Below are 18,459 nucleotides of genomic sequence, written 5' to 3' on the forward strand. Positions count from 1 at the left end.
TAGAGTCCATATAGGAATTTAAAACTAACTAAAATTTGGAATAAACATAATAAAATTAAAAGTAAAGTTTAGAGTACGTATAAAAATACAATTTAAAAATAACTAAAATTCGAAATTAAGAAAAATGTGGGAAGAAGAGTTTAAAGTCAATATAATAATATAATTTAGAAGTAACAGAAATTCGAAATTAAAAATTAAATAATATTTAAAGATGAGTTTAGAGTCTACATAGAAATACAATTAGAAATAATAAAAATTCAGAAATAAAAATAAATAATATTGGAAGAAGAGCATATAGTATATATAGAAATACAATTTACAGAAAATTCGGAATTAAAAAAAAAGAAATATTAAAAGACGAGTCTAGAGTCCATATAGGAATATATATAATTTAAAAATAACTAAAATTTGATATTAAAAATAATTAATAACTAACACGTATATAAAATACAATATGAATATTGCACATTAGTAGTTTTGTAAAGTTATTGCAAAATTTAAAATTATGTTGTCATTTTAATATATTTGAATAATATATTGAGAAAACATATATGCTATTATATGAGAGAAAATATAATGATGTTAGCCGCGCAATCTGCGTGGGCCACCATGCTAGTTTCATTTAAAGCATATGTGGTAGGAATATATTTTCTAATAGACTAGTACTATAACTATAAGATTCTCTCAAATTAACACTTATTCGACAAATATCTGAGAGGTCTCTCATTAGCACTAAAACGAGATGCCTCTCGATTTAGATTTTGCCCTAATAGTCATTGGATTCTTCTCATACTTGATACAAAATGTCACGCCCATAAATTTAGCCCAAATTTCCAGACTATTTTGTATATTAAATCCCTGTCCAGGACCAGCCAGGGTACACAAAACGACATGTAATAAACAGTTCCAAACGTAAATAAAGCATAAAAATACTTACAGGAGAGGCACTTAGTCCTCACACCGAAACAAAAGCAGCGGCAGCGGAAAAGACGATCCTAGCGGGGCTTCAGCTCCACTCCACAGGCAAAACTCAACTGGGGTCTGAGCCTTGGTCCTCTAACTTCGTCTTCAACTCAGAAGCACTACACTTCTAAAAAGGGCGAATAATAGCAAGGCTGAGTACAACCACCGTACTCAGTAAGCCACACCAACGATGCAGACATGCAAGGGGAACACAAGGACGGTTTGTGGCTATTTGCTTAAAGGAGGTTGTAAAACATTTTATTGAGCAAAACAGTAAAACTGTTGAGTAATTAAAGTAACATTAAATCTCCACTGATCAACGCTACACCACGTTGAACAGGCCCAACCAACCCACCTGAACTACAGTGCATTGAGTCGATTTATTAAGGTGGGACTAATCACGGTGAATCTGGTCGACCGCCCATAACCGCGGGCACGGCTATTCGAATAGTTTTACTCTGATCAGAGGTGTACAACTGTACCCACAAGACACAACCCCACGACACGTTTCCGTGCGCCGACATGCCACCACGACATACCGGAAAGAGGCCGTGACAGGACCCTTCGCATAACTCCCTCTAACCAAGCACACCACACCTCAGGTTTCACCCCCACTCCTCGCAAGGCAGTGGGCAGTCCCCTGTCGTGCCTAGATGAATCAGGAAGCCGCATAGGCCATCGCAGGGCCCATCCAAACTTCATCACGCCCAGCCTTGCCTGGATGCGTCAGCTAGAGGAAAGCTACACTACAAACCCAGCCGTTGCCCACGCTGGCTTGTGGTAAGCACGATAAATTCTTCTAGGGTTTCCCGCGAACCGGTCCTTAATTGCCATGGGCACGACTAGCAAAACCATGCACCCACATCCCACCATGAAGTCACATTTTAGTTGGATAATTACGACCATGAAGCATGGCCAGATGTCTCGAGCACGCAGCTCATTCTGATACTAAAAAGGTCTAATACTGTAATTATCCCATCAACTGAGCTAGTGATAATTAAGCATGGCTAAGCATATAGTTCTAGCTAGGTCACATAAGTAACATGAGCTAGTCGATTTATTACCCAAGGTTGACAAAGGACAGATATCAAGTAAATATGGCACAAGCAAGCAGATAGGTAATACCCGTATCCTATGTAATTAGCAAGACATGCAATTTTATTTGCAAACAATAAAACATTTGTAAATTAGGATCAAAATGCTCAAGAGGAATGTGTGACTTGCCTTGCTTCTTCACAACAACCTTCCGAACTCTGATCCTCGTCAAAAGCGATCTTCCGAAACGACGGGAACTACACGCTGGCACGCAAAACGAGGAAAAACTCTAATGAAAACCAATGAAATAGTACATAAAAAGTAAACAAACATGTAGAGCTCAATTTTAGATGAATTTTGCAAGTTGAATGGCTCAATTCGGAGTTCTAATGAATTAGATATGAATTTTAGAAGTTTTGAGCCATTTAAATGAATTTCTAGAATTATTAACGAATTATTGCGCAATTATTATTTATTTTTACAAAGGAAAAGATCATCGCTGACGTCAGTAAGGGGCGGCCGGCGCCGACATGCGGGCGCCACCGGTCAGCGACACAAGGGCGTCGGTCCACCGTGGACCGGGACCACCGAGGCGGTCTACCGCCGGTCCACGGGAACCGACAGCCCGGATCGGCCCAAAGCCGATCGGGCGGCCACGAGGCGGCACAGCCAGGACACGGGCACGGCACAAAGCCGACCCGGTCGAACGACGGCGCGCGGCGGCGCGCGGCCAGACGACCGTCGGCGACGGCAGCGCGTCGCGGCAGCGGGCACGCGGAGCGGCGGAGGAGGGGAAAAAGGAGGAGGCGGAGGGAGAGCTTACCGAGGGCTGCGGCGGCGAGACAACCATAGGGAGGCGACCGGCGGCGGAAAGGATGGCGGTGGCTGGCGCGGGAGGCGGCGGGAACGGCGTTCCGACGACGCCCGACCACAACGAAGCCACGGCCGAGGGCCGACAAGACCTTGACTTTGGAAAAGCGGCTCCCGTGGGGTTCTGGACGGAGTGGAGCGGCAGCTAGGGTGCGGTGGAGCGCGGCAACGCTGCGCGGCGACGGCTAGAGCGGCGAGAGGTGGCGGCTGGAGGCGGTATAGTTGAGGCGGCTCGGGTGGACAGTGGAGGTGGAATTTCGGTGCGAGATTGGGGAAAAGAGGTGTAGGACGGGGTGGAGCTCGGCGCGGCGATGCCGACGGTGGCGACGGCACGGCACGGCGGTGGCTGAAGCGGCGAGAAGCGGCGGCTGGAGCCGGTGGCGGCGGCGGAGAGAGGTGGTGCGCGTGGCTGCGGCGCTTCGAAGGTGGAGAGGGGAAATGGAGCGGTGGACGGGGCGCGCACGGCGGCTGCGGTGTCGGGGAGGGTGACGGCGCAGTGCGGGGTGAACGGGAGCGGTGGCGCAGCGTGGCTGGAGTTCGGCGGGGAGCGGCGGCGCGTGGGCTCCGGGGAGGATGTGGTTTCGGGCACGGGGAAGCTCGGGGAGGAGGGGGAAACGGAATAGGAGAGCACGAGGGTGCTTTATATTGGGCTCGGGGATGGAGATCGTGGCCGGGAGAGGCGGGAACGGCCGGCAAAGTGGGGAGGCATCGTGGGAAGATGGGGCATGAAACGGCGCCGAAAATTGGGGAAAAGTGGGGGAAGAGGTGGAGGAGGTGGTGGGGAACCGATTTTACTCGGTTTGGGCGCGAGGGCGCGAGCGGGAGGGCGCCGGATTTGGCAGGACGTGGGCGGCAACCGCCGGCCATGGCGGCTTCGGCCTGGGAAGCCGAAGGTAGGAGGAGGGCCTGACGGGTGGGGTCGCCGGGCCCACCTGTCGGGGAGGGAGAGAGGGAGGAGAACCCAGGGGGTTATTTAGACTTTGCGCGAGGGGAAGGGGAAACGGGCCGACGGCCCAAGAGAGGAGAGGGGAGGCCGGCCGAGGAAGAGAGAGAGGGGCGCGGGCCGCGGGAGAGAAAGGGGGATTGGGCCGGGAGCGGCCCAAAAGGGAGAGAGGAGGTTTTTAATTCGTTTTTCATTTTATTTAATTGATTCAATGAACTTTGTGCCATTAAAATTACTTCTTGAGCTCCGAAAATTCACGGAAAAATCCGGAGAGTGTTTTAGGGCATAAAGAATATTACAAAATATTCTCGGCCAATGATTTTTAAGGAAAAATTTTAATTCTCCCAATAATTCACTTGATTAAATTGATTAACTTTTAAATAATTTCTAGAAAATGCATTATTTAATGATTTTTAATCCCGAACGAAAATCGGGGCGTTACACAAAACCATTCAAAAGGATCCCTTCTTGTGTTTTGATCCCAACTAGCATGGTGGCCCGCGCAGATTGCCCAGCTAGCATCATTATATTTTCTCTCATATAATAGCATATATGTTTTCTCATTATATTATTCAAATATATTAAAATGACAATATAATTTTAAATTTTGCAATAACTTTACAAAACTACTAATGTGTAATATTCATATTATATTTTCTAATTGTATTTCTATGTGGACTCTAAACTCATCTTTTAATATTCTTTAATTTTTAATTTCGAATTTCAGTTACTTCTAAATTGTATTCCTATATTGACCCTAAACTCTTCTTCCCATGTTTTTCTTAATTTCGAGTTTTAGTTATTTGTAAATTGTATTCTTATACAGACTCTAAACTCTACTTTTAATTTTATTATGTTTATTCCAAATTTTAGTTAGTTTTAAATTCCTATATGGACTCTATACTCTACTTCTAATATTCCTTATTTTTTAAATCCGAATTTCTATTTTTTTTCTTAATTGTATTTCTATATGGACTATATACTCTACTTCTAATATTCCTTATTTTTAATTCTAAATTTATATTATTTCCTAATTGTATTTCTATATGGACTCTATACTCTACTTCTAATATTCCTTATTTTTAATTCCGAATTTCAGTTATTTCCTAATTTTATTTCTATATGGACTCTATACTCTACTTCTAATATTCCTTATTTTTAATTCCGAATTTCAGTAATTTTCCTAATTATATTTATATATGGACTCTATACTCCACTTCTAATATTACTTATTTTTAATTCCGAATTTCAGTTATTTCCTAATTGTATTTCTTTATGGACTCTATACTCCACTTCTAATATTCCTTATTTTTTAATTCCGAATTTCAGTTATTTCTTAATTGTATTTCTGTAAGGACTCTAGTCTTCTCTTCTAATATTCCTTATTCTTTAATTCCGAATTTTAACTACTTCTAAATTGTATTTCTATATGGACTATAGTCTTATCTTCTAATATTTCTTATTTTTTAATTCCGAATTTTAACTATTTCTAAATTGTATTTCTATATGGATTCTGCCTTTTCTTTTTCTCCGATTAATGTGAGAATTTCTACACCATGAGAGCGAACGTGGAGGCTCATTTTTCTATTTCTTTAATAATATAACTAGCATGGTGGCCCGCGCAGATTGCGCGGCTAGCATCATTATATTTTCTCTCATATAATAGCATATATGTTTTCTCAATATATTATTCAAATATATTAAAATGACAACATAATTTTAAATTTTGCAATAACTTTACAAAACTACTAATGTGCAATATTCATATTGTATTTTATATACGTGTTAGTTATTAATTATTTTTAATATCAAATTTTAGTTATTTGTAAATTATATATATTCCTTTATGGACTCTAGACTCGTATTTTAATATTTATTTTTTTTAATTCCGAATTTTCTGTAAATTGTATTTCTATATATACTATATGCTCTTCTTCCAATATTATTTATTTTTATTTCTGAATTTTTATTATTTCTAATTGTATTTCTATGTAGACTCTAAACTCATCTTTAAATATTCTTTAATTTTTAATTTCGAATTTCTGTTACTTCTAAATTGTATTATTATATTGACTTTAAACTCTTCTTCCCATATTTTTCTTAATTTCGAATTTTAGTTATTTGTAAATTGTATTTTTATACGTACTCTAAACTCTAATTTTAATTTTATTATGTTTATTCCAAATTTTAGTTAGTTTTAAATTTCTATATGGACTCTATACTCTACTTCTAATATTCCTTATTTATTTAATTCCGAATTTCTTTTATTTTCTAATTGTATTTCTATATGGACTCTATACTCTACTTATAATATTCCTTATTTTTCATTCTGAATTTTAGTTATTTCCTAATTATATTTCTATATGGACTCTATACTCTACTTATAATATTCCTTATTTTTAATTCCGAATTTTAGTTATTTCCTAATTGTATTTCTATATGGACTCTAGTCTCCTCTTCTAATATTTCTTATTTTTTAATTTCGAATTTCAACTATTTCTAAATTGTATTTCTATATGGACTCTACTCTTCTCTTCTAATATTACTTATTTTTTAATTCCGAATTTCAGCTATTTCTAAATTGTATTTTTATATGAACTCTGTTTTTTCTGTTTCTCTGATTAATGTGAGAATTTCTAGACCATGAGAGTGAACGTGGAGGCTTCTTTTTTTATTCCTTTAATAATATAATAGATAGATAGATCATTCATTCGTACTACTACTGTACATGTGTAATGTTATGTCTTCAGACTGAAGATTTGCAATCAATCTACGTACGTACGTACGGCCATTATATAATACCTGGTCTTTCCTTTTGTAGTTTGGCCCATCTGGAAAGCTAGCCCAGGAAGGATCGATCGATTAATTGTCATCAGTGTTTTTGTCCTTAATTAATTAAAAAATAAAAAGAAGGAAAGAAAAAGAGGATATCATTTTCATTAGAGTAAGTTGTGTGTAAACAGTGTCAGACAAGGGGGGGGGGGGGGGGTTTGGTGAGTTAGTTAGTTGACGCCTTGACGGAGAAAAGAAGGGGCCAAATGAGATCGACAGCATGGCCCCTCGGAGGTATATAGGTTAGGTGAATGCAGATGCAGCCATGCAGGCAGAGGCAGGCGTAGGCCCTCTCTAATTTGTGGTCATCTTTATTTTCAAGAGACTCTTGTTGATCTACCGTACCAATCAACAGCTAGCTAAGCAGAGTGCGTGATTGTGATTACAGTGTTGTACTCTTGTGCGCACAAGGCCGGTTAATTTAATTTGTTGGTTTAACTAATTAACTGTCAACAGATTGATCGATCGATGATGTTGCCCGATCGTCCAGCCGATAGATAAATCCTAATAACAGCCGATAAACCACTTTGGGTTGCAGCAGATTTTGATATCTCGTCCATTGTCTGAGGAATTTATCAACCATGGATTTTGCCCTGTAGCTCAGCCCCTGATTATCATGACTAGCTAGTTCATGCATTGATTCAGGCTTTATATAATCATGCATAGCATGGACTGGGGAATCATATATATGTACATGGATCGATCGAGTAGGATGCAGAGGTCGTCAAAAGAGTGGGACAGACCGAGAAAATAGACAGTGCTCTGTCGGCAATTAAACTAGCTATAATAATCTTTATTAATTTCATATGATCTGTAGGTTACTCACTTTAGGTAGCTAATGGTTCAAAATCAATCAATCAAGCTTCATTACTATTATTTGTTAGTAGCTAGCATCATATATTTAATAATACAAAGTCGTTTGCAACTAATGCGTGCCTTCGCAGCTAGCACAGATCGAAAGGAATATATACCACTCCTCACATGACAAGAACACAGGGACCTGCAGACATGCATCCCAAGTTGAAACGCCCTCTAATTGGACTTGTGCATGAAGCAATCCATATTTCATTCGATTCAATTCATGCGGAGCATTAGGTACAATTCATCCCAACTGCTGCTACTCTGCACATCGATCTCAATCTTACTAACCTTCTAAGGCTCACTAGCTCACCAGCTGATGTACCACCAAGCAGTAATAATTGTACCATTCTCCACACTTGCAGATATGTTCATCATTTTTTTAGAGGGTGTTTAGATCTAGGGGTGTAAAGTTTTAGCGTGTCACGTATGTTATTATATAGGGTGTCGTATGGGATGTTCGAGTATTAATAAAAAATTAATTACAGAATCCGTTAGTAAACCGCGAGATGAATTTATTAAGCATAATTAATCCGTCATTAGCAAATATTTACTGTAGCACCACATTGTCAAATCATGGAGCAATTAGGTTTAAAAAATTCGTCTCGTAAATTAGTCGCAATCTGTAATTAGTTATTTTTTAGCCTATATATATTTAATACTTCATACGGGTATTCAACGTTCGATATGATAGGGTGTAAAATTTTAGGATGGAACAAAACAGAGCCTTACTCAAAGCATGCAGCCGATCATATACCTGTCAGAAACAGTTTTTTTTAATAAAGAAAATGGAAACATGCTATCCGATTAGCACCATGGATGACCGTACTGTACATGCATATATATTTTCTCAAGTTTTCAGCAGCCAAGCATTCCTATTAGACCCCACTTATATATTAGGACAGGATACCAAACAATAAAGCAAATCACACCACATACTTTTTCACCTAACCCTTTTATATTTTGGTCTTTGGAGGTACTCATTTCATGCTATGTGTGGAAAGAAGAGAATGCAAAGGGAGTCTACTATTTAATACTGAGTAGGGACATATTTCAATATCCACCACCATACCAAATTGATGCTAGAATGTTTTGATTTATCATGTGCCATTTACCTCTAGGCACCTGCATGCATGGTGTTAAACAAAAATTAATACTAGTATGTCCTATCCATTCCATTATTGATCCGGCCGTACTTTTGCCAGAAAAGAAAGATTGGAAGGCGAATTAAGACGGTCTGGACCATTATTAATTGTCCGTTTCTAAGTAAATCCAAGCGCATGCATGCTGGCTGGTGGCTTAGTTATATATTTCACTCATCTTCTAGTATATATATTTGAGATCAAAATCACAACTTTATTATTCAGAAACCAGTCTATTAGAGAGAAAGACAAACCGACGTCAGTTGTAGTTGTTCAGAAAGATCAGGGGCGCCGTTGCATGCACATCGACGCCGGGACCAAAAAAGTATACATTATCATCGCTGACTCAGATGTTCTGAAAGTTGCTAAGAATGTACACATGTAAAATAAGTAGTATGATCATTTCTTTGCTTAGTGGACAAAGATTACCTTATATATATATCTCGTTAATGCATGTTTGATAAGGAAAAGATTTCTTTGCTGAATGCTCCCCATCAACTTTTCGTGGCCTAAGTTGCATGTGAATCTCATCATTTTTACAATTGATACACGGAATAATCTTTTTGGTACATGTTTGGTGCGATACAGTGGTGGACTTATAGATGGAGAGGTGTCGGTCACCAGAAACCAGCACTCTAGCTACCTCAGATCACCTTTTAATTTTCCATGTTTGCTTTTCGTTAGCTAAACGAGGCACAGTATATATGAACATGATAATTAAACAGCAAGGGAGGCTCTACTGTAGATAATTTCTCAAATTCAGGGCACAGTACATGCTGCAGAGGGACCAACATTCACATGCAGAGCCATTTCAGTTTCAGTACGAGCTAAAAAGGCTAACCTGCTCTCATGCTTTGCCATGAATAATGATGGAGTTGTTGCATGTGCTGAGATGATGAATGTTTCAGATGAATATATAAGTTTCACCACCACATTCCAAACAAACACACAACCATTCCAATTCTATTAATTCTAACCCATTTATCATCTCAGATGAATATATAAGCTCCTCCATTGGAGGTTAGCCCAAGGGTCAGTGTTGCTTGAGAGGTACTCACTCTGTGCAGGTGCCAGTGGACTCAGGGCATTTAGCTAGCCAGCCAAAGCCAATTGCCATGTGGAGTGCTCTCTTCTCCCATCTGAGAGAGGTTCACAAGAGAAGCGGAGTTAAGGAGGAGAAGTTGATAATGAAGTCGCCAGCAGCAGCAGGTGAGGCCGCCGGCTGCCACAAGCCGCAGGCGACTGCCACCAACAAGATGACGGTGCTGCAGTCCCCGCTGGGGCTCAGGACCATCCTCACCTCCCTCGTCGCCTTCTTCATCGTCGTCAGCTCCGTCTCCCTCCTCTTCGACCGCAGCCAGGATGCTCAGGCGCAGCTCGCCGTCGCGCAGCATCAGCACCAAGAAGTCCAGCTCAAGCAGAAGCCGGCATCAGCAGCAGTGGGCGAGCAGAAATCAGTATTCGTAGATCAGTCGTCGCTGAGGAGCCAGGAGGCGCAGGTGCAGTGGACATCTGAGCTGCAGGACGTGGCCACGGACAGCGGCGACGGCGGCGTCGACGGCGAGGAGGAGTGCAACTGGTCGTTGGGACGGTGGGTGTACGACAACTCGTCGCGGCCACTTTACTCCGGCTTGAAGTGCTCCTTTATCTTCGACGAGGTAGCCTGCGACAAGTATGGAAGGAATGACACCAAGTACCAGCACTGGAGATGGCAGCCTCACGGTTGCAACCTTCCAAGGTATCAACACGACTCATCTCCATTCTAATCCACATCAATTTTGACACTACACTCACTACTGCTGCAAGGATCTGAAACTGCACTACTACTTAGTACTACACTCCATTCGTACGAGCTGTCTCAGTGTTTCTTACCAAACTTCCAACTTGAGCTACTCATGGTAACAAAAACGTTTTTAGTTTTGTGAAAGCAGGGGAAAATGTTCTCTCCTAGTCCTGCAAAAAAAAAAATCAACTTTTTTTTTCCAGATTGATCTTGTAACTCAGAGCAGGGTTCAACTTTTCGTTTTCGGTGTTTGTATCGGACGGTGCCAATATGGCGAAATTTCTGAAATTTGGGACAAAATTTAGTCAAATTTGAACAAATATTACCAAAATTCATGATTTTTTTTAAAAAAATAATTTCGGCCAAAATAATATCGTATTGGAGGGGTCCAAAATTTGGAAAATTTCAATCTGAAATGTCGAAACCTGACCCAGAGTCCCAGGTGCCAACTGGAAAACATATAGAGAAAAATCGGTTGGTTTTGAGTTCTTTAAACAACGGTTAGTTTTGAGGAATAAATTATTGGACAGCAAAAGATCGGTTGTTCTTTTAGATAACCGAAGATACAGTTAGTGAAAGATCAGTTATGAGAGAACCAATCGCCAATGCTTACTAGCTAAAGAACTTCAGAAGTTCTTTTTTTTTTCTTCTGACATGGTGTCGCACTCATAAGAATGGACCTTTCAAATACCTATATGAAGTAATGGTCAAATCCATTGGAAGTTTTGAGGAAATATAACATGAGCTCCAAGCTCTTGGATAATTTCCTTTGTGTCATCCTCTCTTCAAATTCCTGTACTGTTTTGTGAAGCATCCAAACAACACAATTGAGTAATTCCTATATTGTTCATATTCCTTATGATTACATTGACACGTCACTCCAATTTCTGTGCTTTTATTATTCTTGTGTTTTCCTGTGTTTCTCAATTCCTTTGATCCAAAGAGTCAGTTAATATGTTCCTCCCCTAATTAATATCCAATTAAAACAGTACAAGGTACCTAGTGGAAAAAAAAACGTCGTTTATAATGTGTCCAGATTGCTAAATTTATAATATATGCATGGTTGCTTCTGTAAGCCAATGGCCAACTAGAAAACGTACAGACAAACTATTGATTAGTTTTGAGTTATTCTTAAAAAAATTGTTAGTTCTCAGGACTGAAATATTAACAGTGAAAGATCCGTTATGAAACACAAACCAATCACTATTCACTAATGCTTACTATGGATCAATTGTTTTTTTTTTCTGATATATGGTGTCGCAATCTTTACCCTGTCAAAACAGATTCAATGCCACAAAGTTTCTTGAAAAGCTTAGGAACAAGAGACTAGTTTTTGTGGGCGATTCAGTAAACAGAAATCAATGGGTGTCGATGGTGTGCATGGTGGAGCACTTCATCCCTGATGGCCGCAAGATGCGCGTTTACAACGGCTCCCTTATCTCCTTCAAAGCATTTGTATGTCTCACTAATCTCTTCATCCCAACATGCTTCTGAATTCAGAAATCAGAAGCACTACTCTGTGTTCTCTGATCTGAACATTTTCTTTTGTTTGCTCCAGGAGTACAATGCGACGATAGATTTCTACTGGTCACCACTGCTATTGGAATCAAACAGCGACAACCCCATAATTCACAGAGTGGAGTATCGGATCATAAGGGCAGACAGGATTGAGAAACACGCCAATGTCTGGAAGGACGCTGATTTCATCGTCTTCAACTCCTACCTTTGGTGGAGGAAGCAGAGGGATGGTATGACGATGAAAGTCATGTAAGTACTTAATTATTACTTCTTACTTTCCTGTTCAGGAAAAAAAAAGGTTTCTCTTTTTTCTTGTTCCAATGCAACAAAGTGAGATTTGGAGGCATCAGAAAGTTTTCTTACTTTTTTCAGTCAAAAAAAGTTTCCTTTTTTTTTCCTCTTTCCAATGCAACAAACTCTTATTTGGAAGTATGATCAGTAAGTCATTATGCAAAAATGTAGGTATGGTTCATTTGAGGATGGGGATGCAAAGTTAGATGAGGTGGAAATGGTTGATGGTTATGAGATAGCTCTCAAGAAACTAACTGAATATCTTGGAGCCAATATCAACAAGAACAAGACTAGAATCTTCTTTGCAGGCTCATCACCTGCCCATTCCTGGTGAGAGAACGTACAACTCTTGCATCATTTCTCAACTGCGAAACATTCTGAAAACCAATAAAATTCATCAGCTCTACTCAAGTTCAAAGCTTGCTTATATTTTTGACACTGAAAATGAAAAAAAAACACGAATATTAGGGAAAGACCTAATATTAAATAATTAGAAGGGATGAGACTTCGAACCCAGGCCGGTTAGCTCTAGGCCCACCACCTTGTGGAGCTAGCCTGAAGAGGCCCGGGTGTTTCTCATGACACTGAAAATGACAATCAATCTACACTGAAAATGACAATCATGTGCATTCTGACAAGAAAATGCTGGAACAAAAATGGATGTTTTCCAGGGCTAGCAACTGGGGAGGAGATGACAACAACAAGTGTCTAAACGAAACAGAACCAATTCAGATAGAAGATTATAGGAGTGCAACCACAGACTACGGCATGATGGACAAGGCGAAGGAGATCTTTGGAACATTGGAACCAAAGGGCATACATGTTCAGATACTGAACATCACCCAGCTTTCTGAGTACCGCAAGGACGCCCATCCAACGATATTCAGGAGACAGTACGTTCCTCTGACGAAAGAGCAGATTGCAAACCCGAGCATCTACGCAGACTGCACGCATTGGTGCCTCCCTGGAGTTCCTGATGTCTGGAACGAGTTCTTGTATGCGTACCTCATGCACAAATGATATATGTATAATAATGTAACCTTAATTTGGCCAAATTTCTTCTTTGTTAACTTGTGGGTGTCTAAGTAGGTATAAGTGCACAGTACTTGGCCCCCATCAATTTTTTCTGTTTTTGACATTTACATCATTACATGTAAAGAGAAAGGGAAGAACATAATCGCAGAAATGAAAAGGAAGAAGATAAGTTGATTTGCCTATACTGAGAGTTACTGCTACTTATCGATGGTTGTGCAGCATAAAAAGATTTTTTTGTGAATAAGTAGGAGTACATTCTACATAAAGCAACTGCTGTAAAGATAAGAAATCAATTGCCAAACTGCTCATGTCATGAAGCTCACCAGGGAGCAGATACCAAATTAAGATATACCACCTCCGTTTCACAATGTAAGTCGTTCTAGCATATGTGAGAAATGCTAGAACGACTTACATTGTGAAACGGATGAAGTATAACTTTTCGTGCTTCTGTGGATCGTTTGGTTCCTCCAAACGGTCACCCTTTGCCGATAGGAATAAGTTCACTTTGTGACTCTCAAAAGTGATCGAAATCTAATCCGTAACCCTAAACCACAAAACCGGATATCTCGACCCCTCAACTCTTAAAACCGGTACAATTTGACTCCCTCGGTGGTTTTGAAGGGCGGTTTCGCTGATGTGGCGTCTACGTGGCATCCCAATCATCAAATAAATTAAAAATAAAGCGGGGCCCACCTGTCAGTGAGTCCTCTCCTACATTCTCTCTTTCTTCATTGCCGGCAGCGGCGGGAGGACAGGGTGAGCAGCGGCGGCTGGCGGCATCGGGGCGCAGCGCGGTCGGCGGCTAGGACGGCGGCGGCTCTGCTGCGGAGGCTCACGATAGTGGGAGGACGAGGGGAACAGCGGCGGCGGTGGCTCGCGGCAGTGGGAGGACGAGGGGAACGGCGGCGGCGGCCCAAGATGCTGCTCGTCGTCCTCGCCCTCGCGGTTACCGGCGCGGTCTCCGACGGCTCGCGAGTCGCTGGACCACATCTCCATCAACTGCATCGGCGTCGGGGGACATGTCCGGCTGCCGCTCCGTCCACTCGCGCCGTTCAGCACCGACGAGGGCGGCGAGGCTCCTCGTCCCCGCTCAGCCGCGGCTCTTCTTGGATAGTCCCGACTGGAGGCAGTCGGCGGCTGGGAGGGAGTGGGAATGGGAGCGGGACGATGACGACGACATAAGAGGAAGCTGGCTCGCGTCGGGATCTTGGTGGTTCGTCGGCGATGATGCCGCGTGCGCTGATGGATATTTTGTAATCTTGAGCTTTTTAATTTCTGTTTTGCATGCACGTAGTGGCTGGCTCAAGTGTAACGAACTGCTGATGGAAATGAATAAATAGAGAAGAAAACAGAAAAGCTGCGGTGACTGGTGAGACTTAAGCAGCACAAAAACCACTCTGTTCAGAACTCTGTTCTTCGGTTTTTCAGTTTACTGTTCACAATCTTACAATCTTCAGAGTTTCAGAGATTCAGTGAGGTTGAGCGTGTGAGCTGTGAGCGAATTGCAAGTTTCCTGACATGCGCTGACTCCCTCTCCGCCGGCAACCACGTGGAGGAAGTCGACCGGCGGGGTGGTTTCGGGGAGGAGTGGTTCTTGGTCGCCGTAGAACTTCGTCTCTGCTACGTTGCAGAGCTCGGAGAAGGCGTCCGCCGTGTGGTCCGCCTCCGCGTCGTGGCCTTTGCTCGGGGAGCGGCCGTGGGTGAAGGCGACGGCGACGACGTAGACGACGTAGAGGGAGGTGAAGGCGAGGGCGCCCCAGATTGTCACCTCGCCGGCGGCGAGGACGACGGCCACAGCGACGAGGGAGACGAGGAGGAAAGACGCGTCGCGGTAGAAGTTCACCCTGTCAATGGCGACCCCGCGCGCGCCGAGGTGGACGCCGATGATGCCGAGCACGGCGGAGGACACGAGCATCGCGCTCCCCAGCACGCCGTTGAGCCACACGGCGGTGGCCTCCCCCTCTCCCCCGCCGGAGGCGAACGACGCGATGGTGGAGAGCGCGTCCGGCGCGCCTTTCCCGAGCGACAGGAGCGTCACGCCGGCGATCGCCGGGGAGAGGCGGAGCAGCCACGAGAGGCCCTCGAGGCTGGAGCAGAAGTACACTGCCGCCGTGTCGCCGAGCAGGTAGAACAGCACGACGAGCCACGCCGCCATCACGCCGTAGCAAAGAACCCGCCGCTCCTCACCGAACACGCAGTCGAACAGGTACAGGTAGTCGACGTAGCCACGCGGGAATCGCCGGCGATCAAGGCCATCCTCCTCGGCGACGTGCTCGCACCTCTCCTCATAGCTCTCAACCTGGAATACGCCGCCGCCATCGCGACGCCCCCGGATCCCGCCCTCCTTGGACGACGATACCACCTCCGGCAGCGTGCCGCCGCGCGGCGAGATGATGAAGAAGAAGGCGAGCAGGAGCAAGAAGGCCACGTTGACGCTGGCACCGATCAGCACCCTCGTCGCCGGCTAGTACGGAGAACAGACGCCGACCCCATCTCTCCGAGCGCTGGCCTCGCCATCATCGACTCCTCCACTCCGGGACCGCTTCAGCTCCCGCCGGGTGGCGCCACACCGCGGCCCATGCCCCGCCGCCGGCCCAAGGGGAAGAAGGGGAGAGAAAGAGAGAAGGGAGAGAAGGAGGACTGACATGTGGGTCCCACATTTTTTCTTTGTGTGAGTGACAAACGGGTCCCACGTAAATTTTTAATTTTAATGCCACGTAAGTGCCACGTCAACGCCACGTGGATCAAAGGCTCGGTCAATATCGCTACGTGGCGTCACGTCAGCGAAACTGCCCTCCAAAACCGCCAAGAGAGTCAAATTGCACCGGTTTTAAGAGTTTGGGGGGTTGAGATATTCGGTTTTGTGGTTTAGGGTCACGGATTAGATTTCGATCACTCTTGAGGGTCGTGAAGTGAACTTATTCCTTGCCGATATGGGCTGTTTTGTCAGCCCAGCCCAGCCCAGCGGAGGGCCCAAAATCATAGATTGTAGGAATAGGTCTAGTTCAGGACCCTCATATTTTCGTCAAGTTCAATTTGCATCCTTAAATTCAGAAATCTTAACCCCCTACTTACAAAACCGGGTTAAATCAGATGAGATGTACCGTGGGCGACGACGAACTTGGGGCCGTGCCCGTGCAAGGGGAGCTTACTATCTGCGCATGCTCCCTCCGCGTCGGCGTCGGCGGCGGCGGGCTCGACAATGTCACCTCACTGTTCTTCGCGTCGTGCTTCTCACCTCGTCACCTCCTCACTGCAGCCCCGCCCGTCCACGTCGTCGTCTCCAACCAGCTCATTTTGCACAACGGCAAAATGAAAACCCCGTGTTCCCTGCTAAAACTAGCTGCCCCAGTTAATGCATAAGCCCTTGTTTTCAGGTATTTAAATTTTGATGAGTTTCAAGTGCCAAATTTGTACTGTCATTCATATATACCTTCGATCTTTCGCTCGCTCATACTAGTAGGAATCTTTTCAACGATGATATTAATTAATTAATACAATATGAACTTAAAAAATTAAGTTCTTAGATTTAGTAAAGATACTACACATACACGTTTTACACATTTTCTGTGATCCAACCAACTAACCCTTAGGGTGTGTTTGGATAGTGGGAAATGGGAGGTAGAATTGGAATTGAGAAATGAATGAAGGGTTAGGATTAAATGGAAGAGGGATAACAAATGGTTAGAATTTAAAGATGGGTGAAAAATCATTTCCCTTTCCCATTTACCGAACAATGCCTTACATGATGTGTAATTATCACTACTAGATAGTATAAGTACATAGCCCTTACGAGGACGAGGGCTAGGGCGAAAAATACTTTGTTTTTTTGCTGTCCTATGCAGTAGTAATATGTTTGTATATTGCAACGGATCCATACGATTAGAAATAGAAATGGTTTGGGAGTATGATCGAGTATACATATACTAATATAAAATGGAGAAGTTGTTTTTTTTCCTACATCCCCCTAGTAAAATGTACACACGATTTCCTATTTTTTTCTATAGCCATCAGATCCGATCCTTTTGTCCAATGGCTGAAAAAGTCCATTATTGGTTGGGTCTAGCAGTGCTATATGGTGAACTCACCGCAGAAACGCCCACAGCCAGACGCACTTCTCCCACATGCTAATACCACCACCGTGCCATATGCTCCATGGAAACATTGCCATCACACCCTCGCTTCTCCAACACCGCTGCTCCCTTGATGGCGCAACCTCGCTCCTCCAACGCCGATGCACGCTTCCTTCCACCACGGTGCGTCTTCTCTCACTACAAATCACTTCTCTCACTGCAAAATGCATCGCATCTTTCTCTTGTGTTGGAGCCGTGGTCCAATGCTGTTGCACACATCCTTCCGTGGCGGAGCGCCTCCTCTCTTTTTAAATAGTAAAAATAGAACTATTTAATCAGTATAATTTCGTATGTATAAATGATAAGGTATTTTCAAATATAGGTACATGTACTTGCGAATATCTAGCTAGCTATGCAATTAATCAGGTGACTAAGATGATGTCACTTAGAGCAGATACAATAGCAGGCTATTAGCCAGCTATAAACATATTTTAATGAGATAAACGATGAGAGAGAATAGCAGCGGGCTACAGATCTGTAGCCAGCTGCAGCACAGACTACAAGACACACTGTGTGTATGACAGGTAGGATCATATATTAATAGTATAGTAAACAACTATTGTATGAATTGGCTATTAGATTGGCTATAGATGAATTGGAGCTAGTAATGGGCTATACTATTAGACTTGCTCTTAGATGGTTAATTAATTAATTTGTTGATGTATATCTGGTACTCCCTCTGTCCCAAAACATTAGCATTTTTAGCATAGTGTCAAGTCAAACATTTTTAACTTTGACTATTAATAGCAAAAAACTTAAAAAGATCAATCATGTAAAATTGATGTTACTAGATTTATCATTAAACAAACTATCAAAATATATAACTTTTTTTTATTTAAAACATCTCACTTTTGTAGATATTGTTAATCAAAATAGTATCTCGAAGACTGTGTCGAAGTCTAAAAATACTTATATTTCGAGGGAGGGAATAGCTTTTCTTTAGCGTTTGAGTTGCAAATGAAAATGGGGAGCATCCATCCAGAGTAGTCCATGTGTGTCACGCATGCAAGTATTCCATCGGATTCCCCTGCCTGCAGACTTGCAGATACAGTTGAG

General features: G+C 42.8%; 3 protein-coding genes across 3 annotated transcripts; 1 reads left to right on the top strand and 2 right to left on the bottom strand.

The window, feature by feature from the left end:
• Window positions 1-2,164: 2,164 nt before the first annotated feature.
• Window positions 2,165-3,822, bottom strand: LOC107279461 (vegetative cell wall protein gp1-like). The gene is made up of 2 exons (XM_015761226.3): window positions 2,822-3,822; window positions 2,165-2,262 (listed from the first exon to the last, which is right to left on the bottom strand). Exons 1-2 carry the CDS (start codon window positions 3,733-3,735, stop codon window positions 2,256-2,258), a joined length of 921 nt encoding a protein of 306 aa, XP_015616712.1. The 5' UTR covers window positions 3,736-3,822; the 3' UTR covers window positions 2,165-2,255.
• Window positions 3,823-9,288: 5,466 nt separating this feature from the next.
• Window positions 9,289-13,452, top strand: LOC4349561 (xylan O-acetyltransferase 12-like). The gene is made up of 5 exons (XM_015760042.3): window positions 9,289-10,381; window positions 11,710-11,881; window positions 11,985-12,193; window positions 12,407-12,565; window positions 12,907-13,452. The coding sequence occupies exons 1-5, from the start codon at window positions 9,759-9,761 to the stop codon at window positions 13,253-13,255; spliced, it is 1,512 nt and encodes a 503-aa protein (XP_015615528.1). The 5' UTR covers window positions 9,289-9,758; the 3' UTR covers window positions 13,256-13,452.
• A 592-nt stretch (window positions 13,453-14,044) lies between these two features.
• On the bottom strand, window positions 14,045-15,852 carry LOC107276477 (cation/calcium exchanger 1). The gene has a single exon (XM_015760591.3). The coding sequence runs from the start codon at window positions 15,423-15,425 to the stop codon at window positions 14,724-14,726; it is 702 nt and encodes a 233-aa protein (XP_015616077.2). The 5' UTR covers window positions 15,426-15,852; the 3' UTR covers window positions 14,045-14,723.
• Window positions 15,853-18,459: the final 2,607 nt, after the last annotated feature.

This window comes from Oryza sativa, chromosome 11, assembly GCF_034140825.1.
Source record: "Oryza sativa Japonica Group chromosome 11, ASM3414082v1".
Lineage (NCBI taxonomy): Eukaryota > Viridiplantae > Streptophyta > Magnoliopsida > Poales > Poaceae > Oryza > Oryza sativa.

Coding starts and splice junctions, on each gene's coding strand:
- LOC107276477 (XM_015760591.3), bottom strand. CDS start 15,425: ATGGCGGCGTGGCTCGTCGTGCTGTTCTACCTGCTCGGCGACACGGCG.
- LOC107279461 (XM_015761226.3), bottom strand. CDS start 3,735: ATGGCCGGCGGTTGCCGCCCACGTCCTGCCAAATCCGGCGCCCTCCCG.
- LOC4349561 (XM_015760042.3), top strand. CDS start 9,759: ATGTGGAGTGCTCTCTTCTCCCATCTGAGAGAGGTTCACAAGAGAAGC. Junction 10,382..11,709: donor CACGGTTGCAACCTTCCAAG/GTATCAACACGA, acceptor CTGTCAAAACAG/ATTCAATGCCACAAAGTTTC. Junction 11,882..11,984: donor TTATCTCCTTCAAAGCATTT/GTATGTCTCACT, acceptor TGTTTGCTCCAG/GAGTACAATGCGACGATAGA.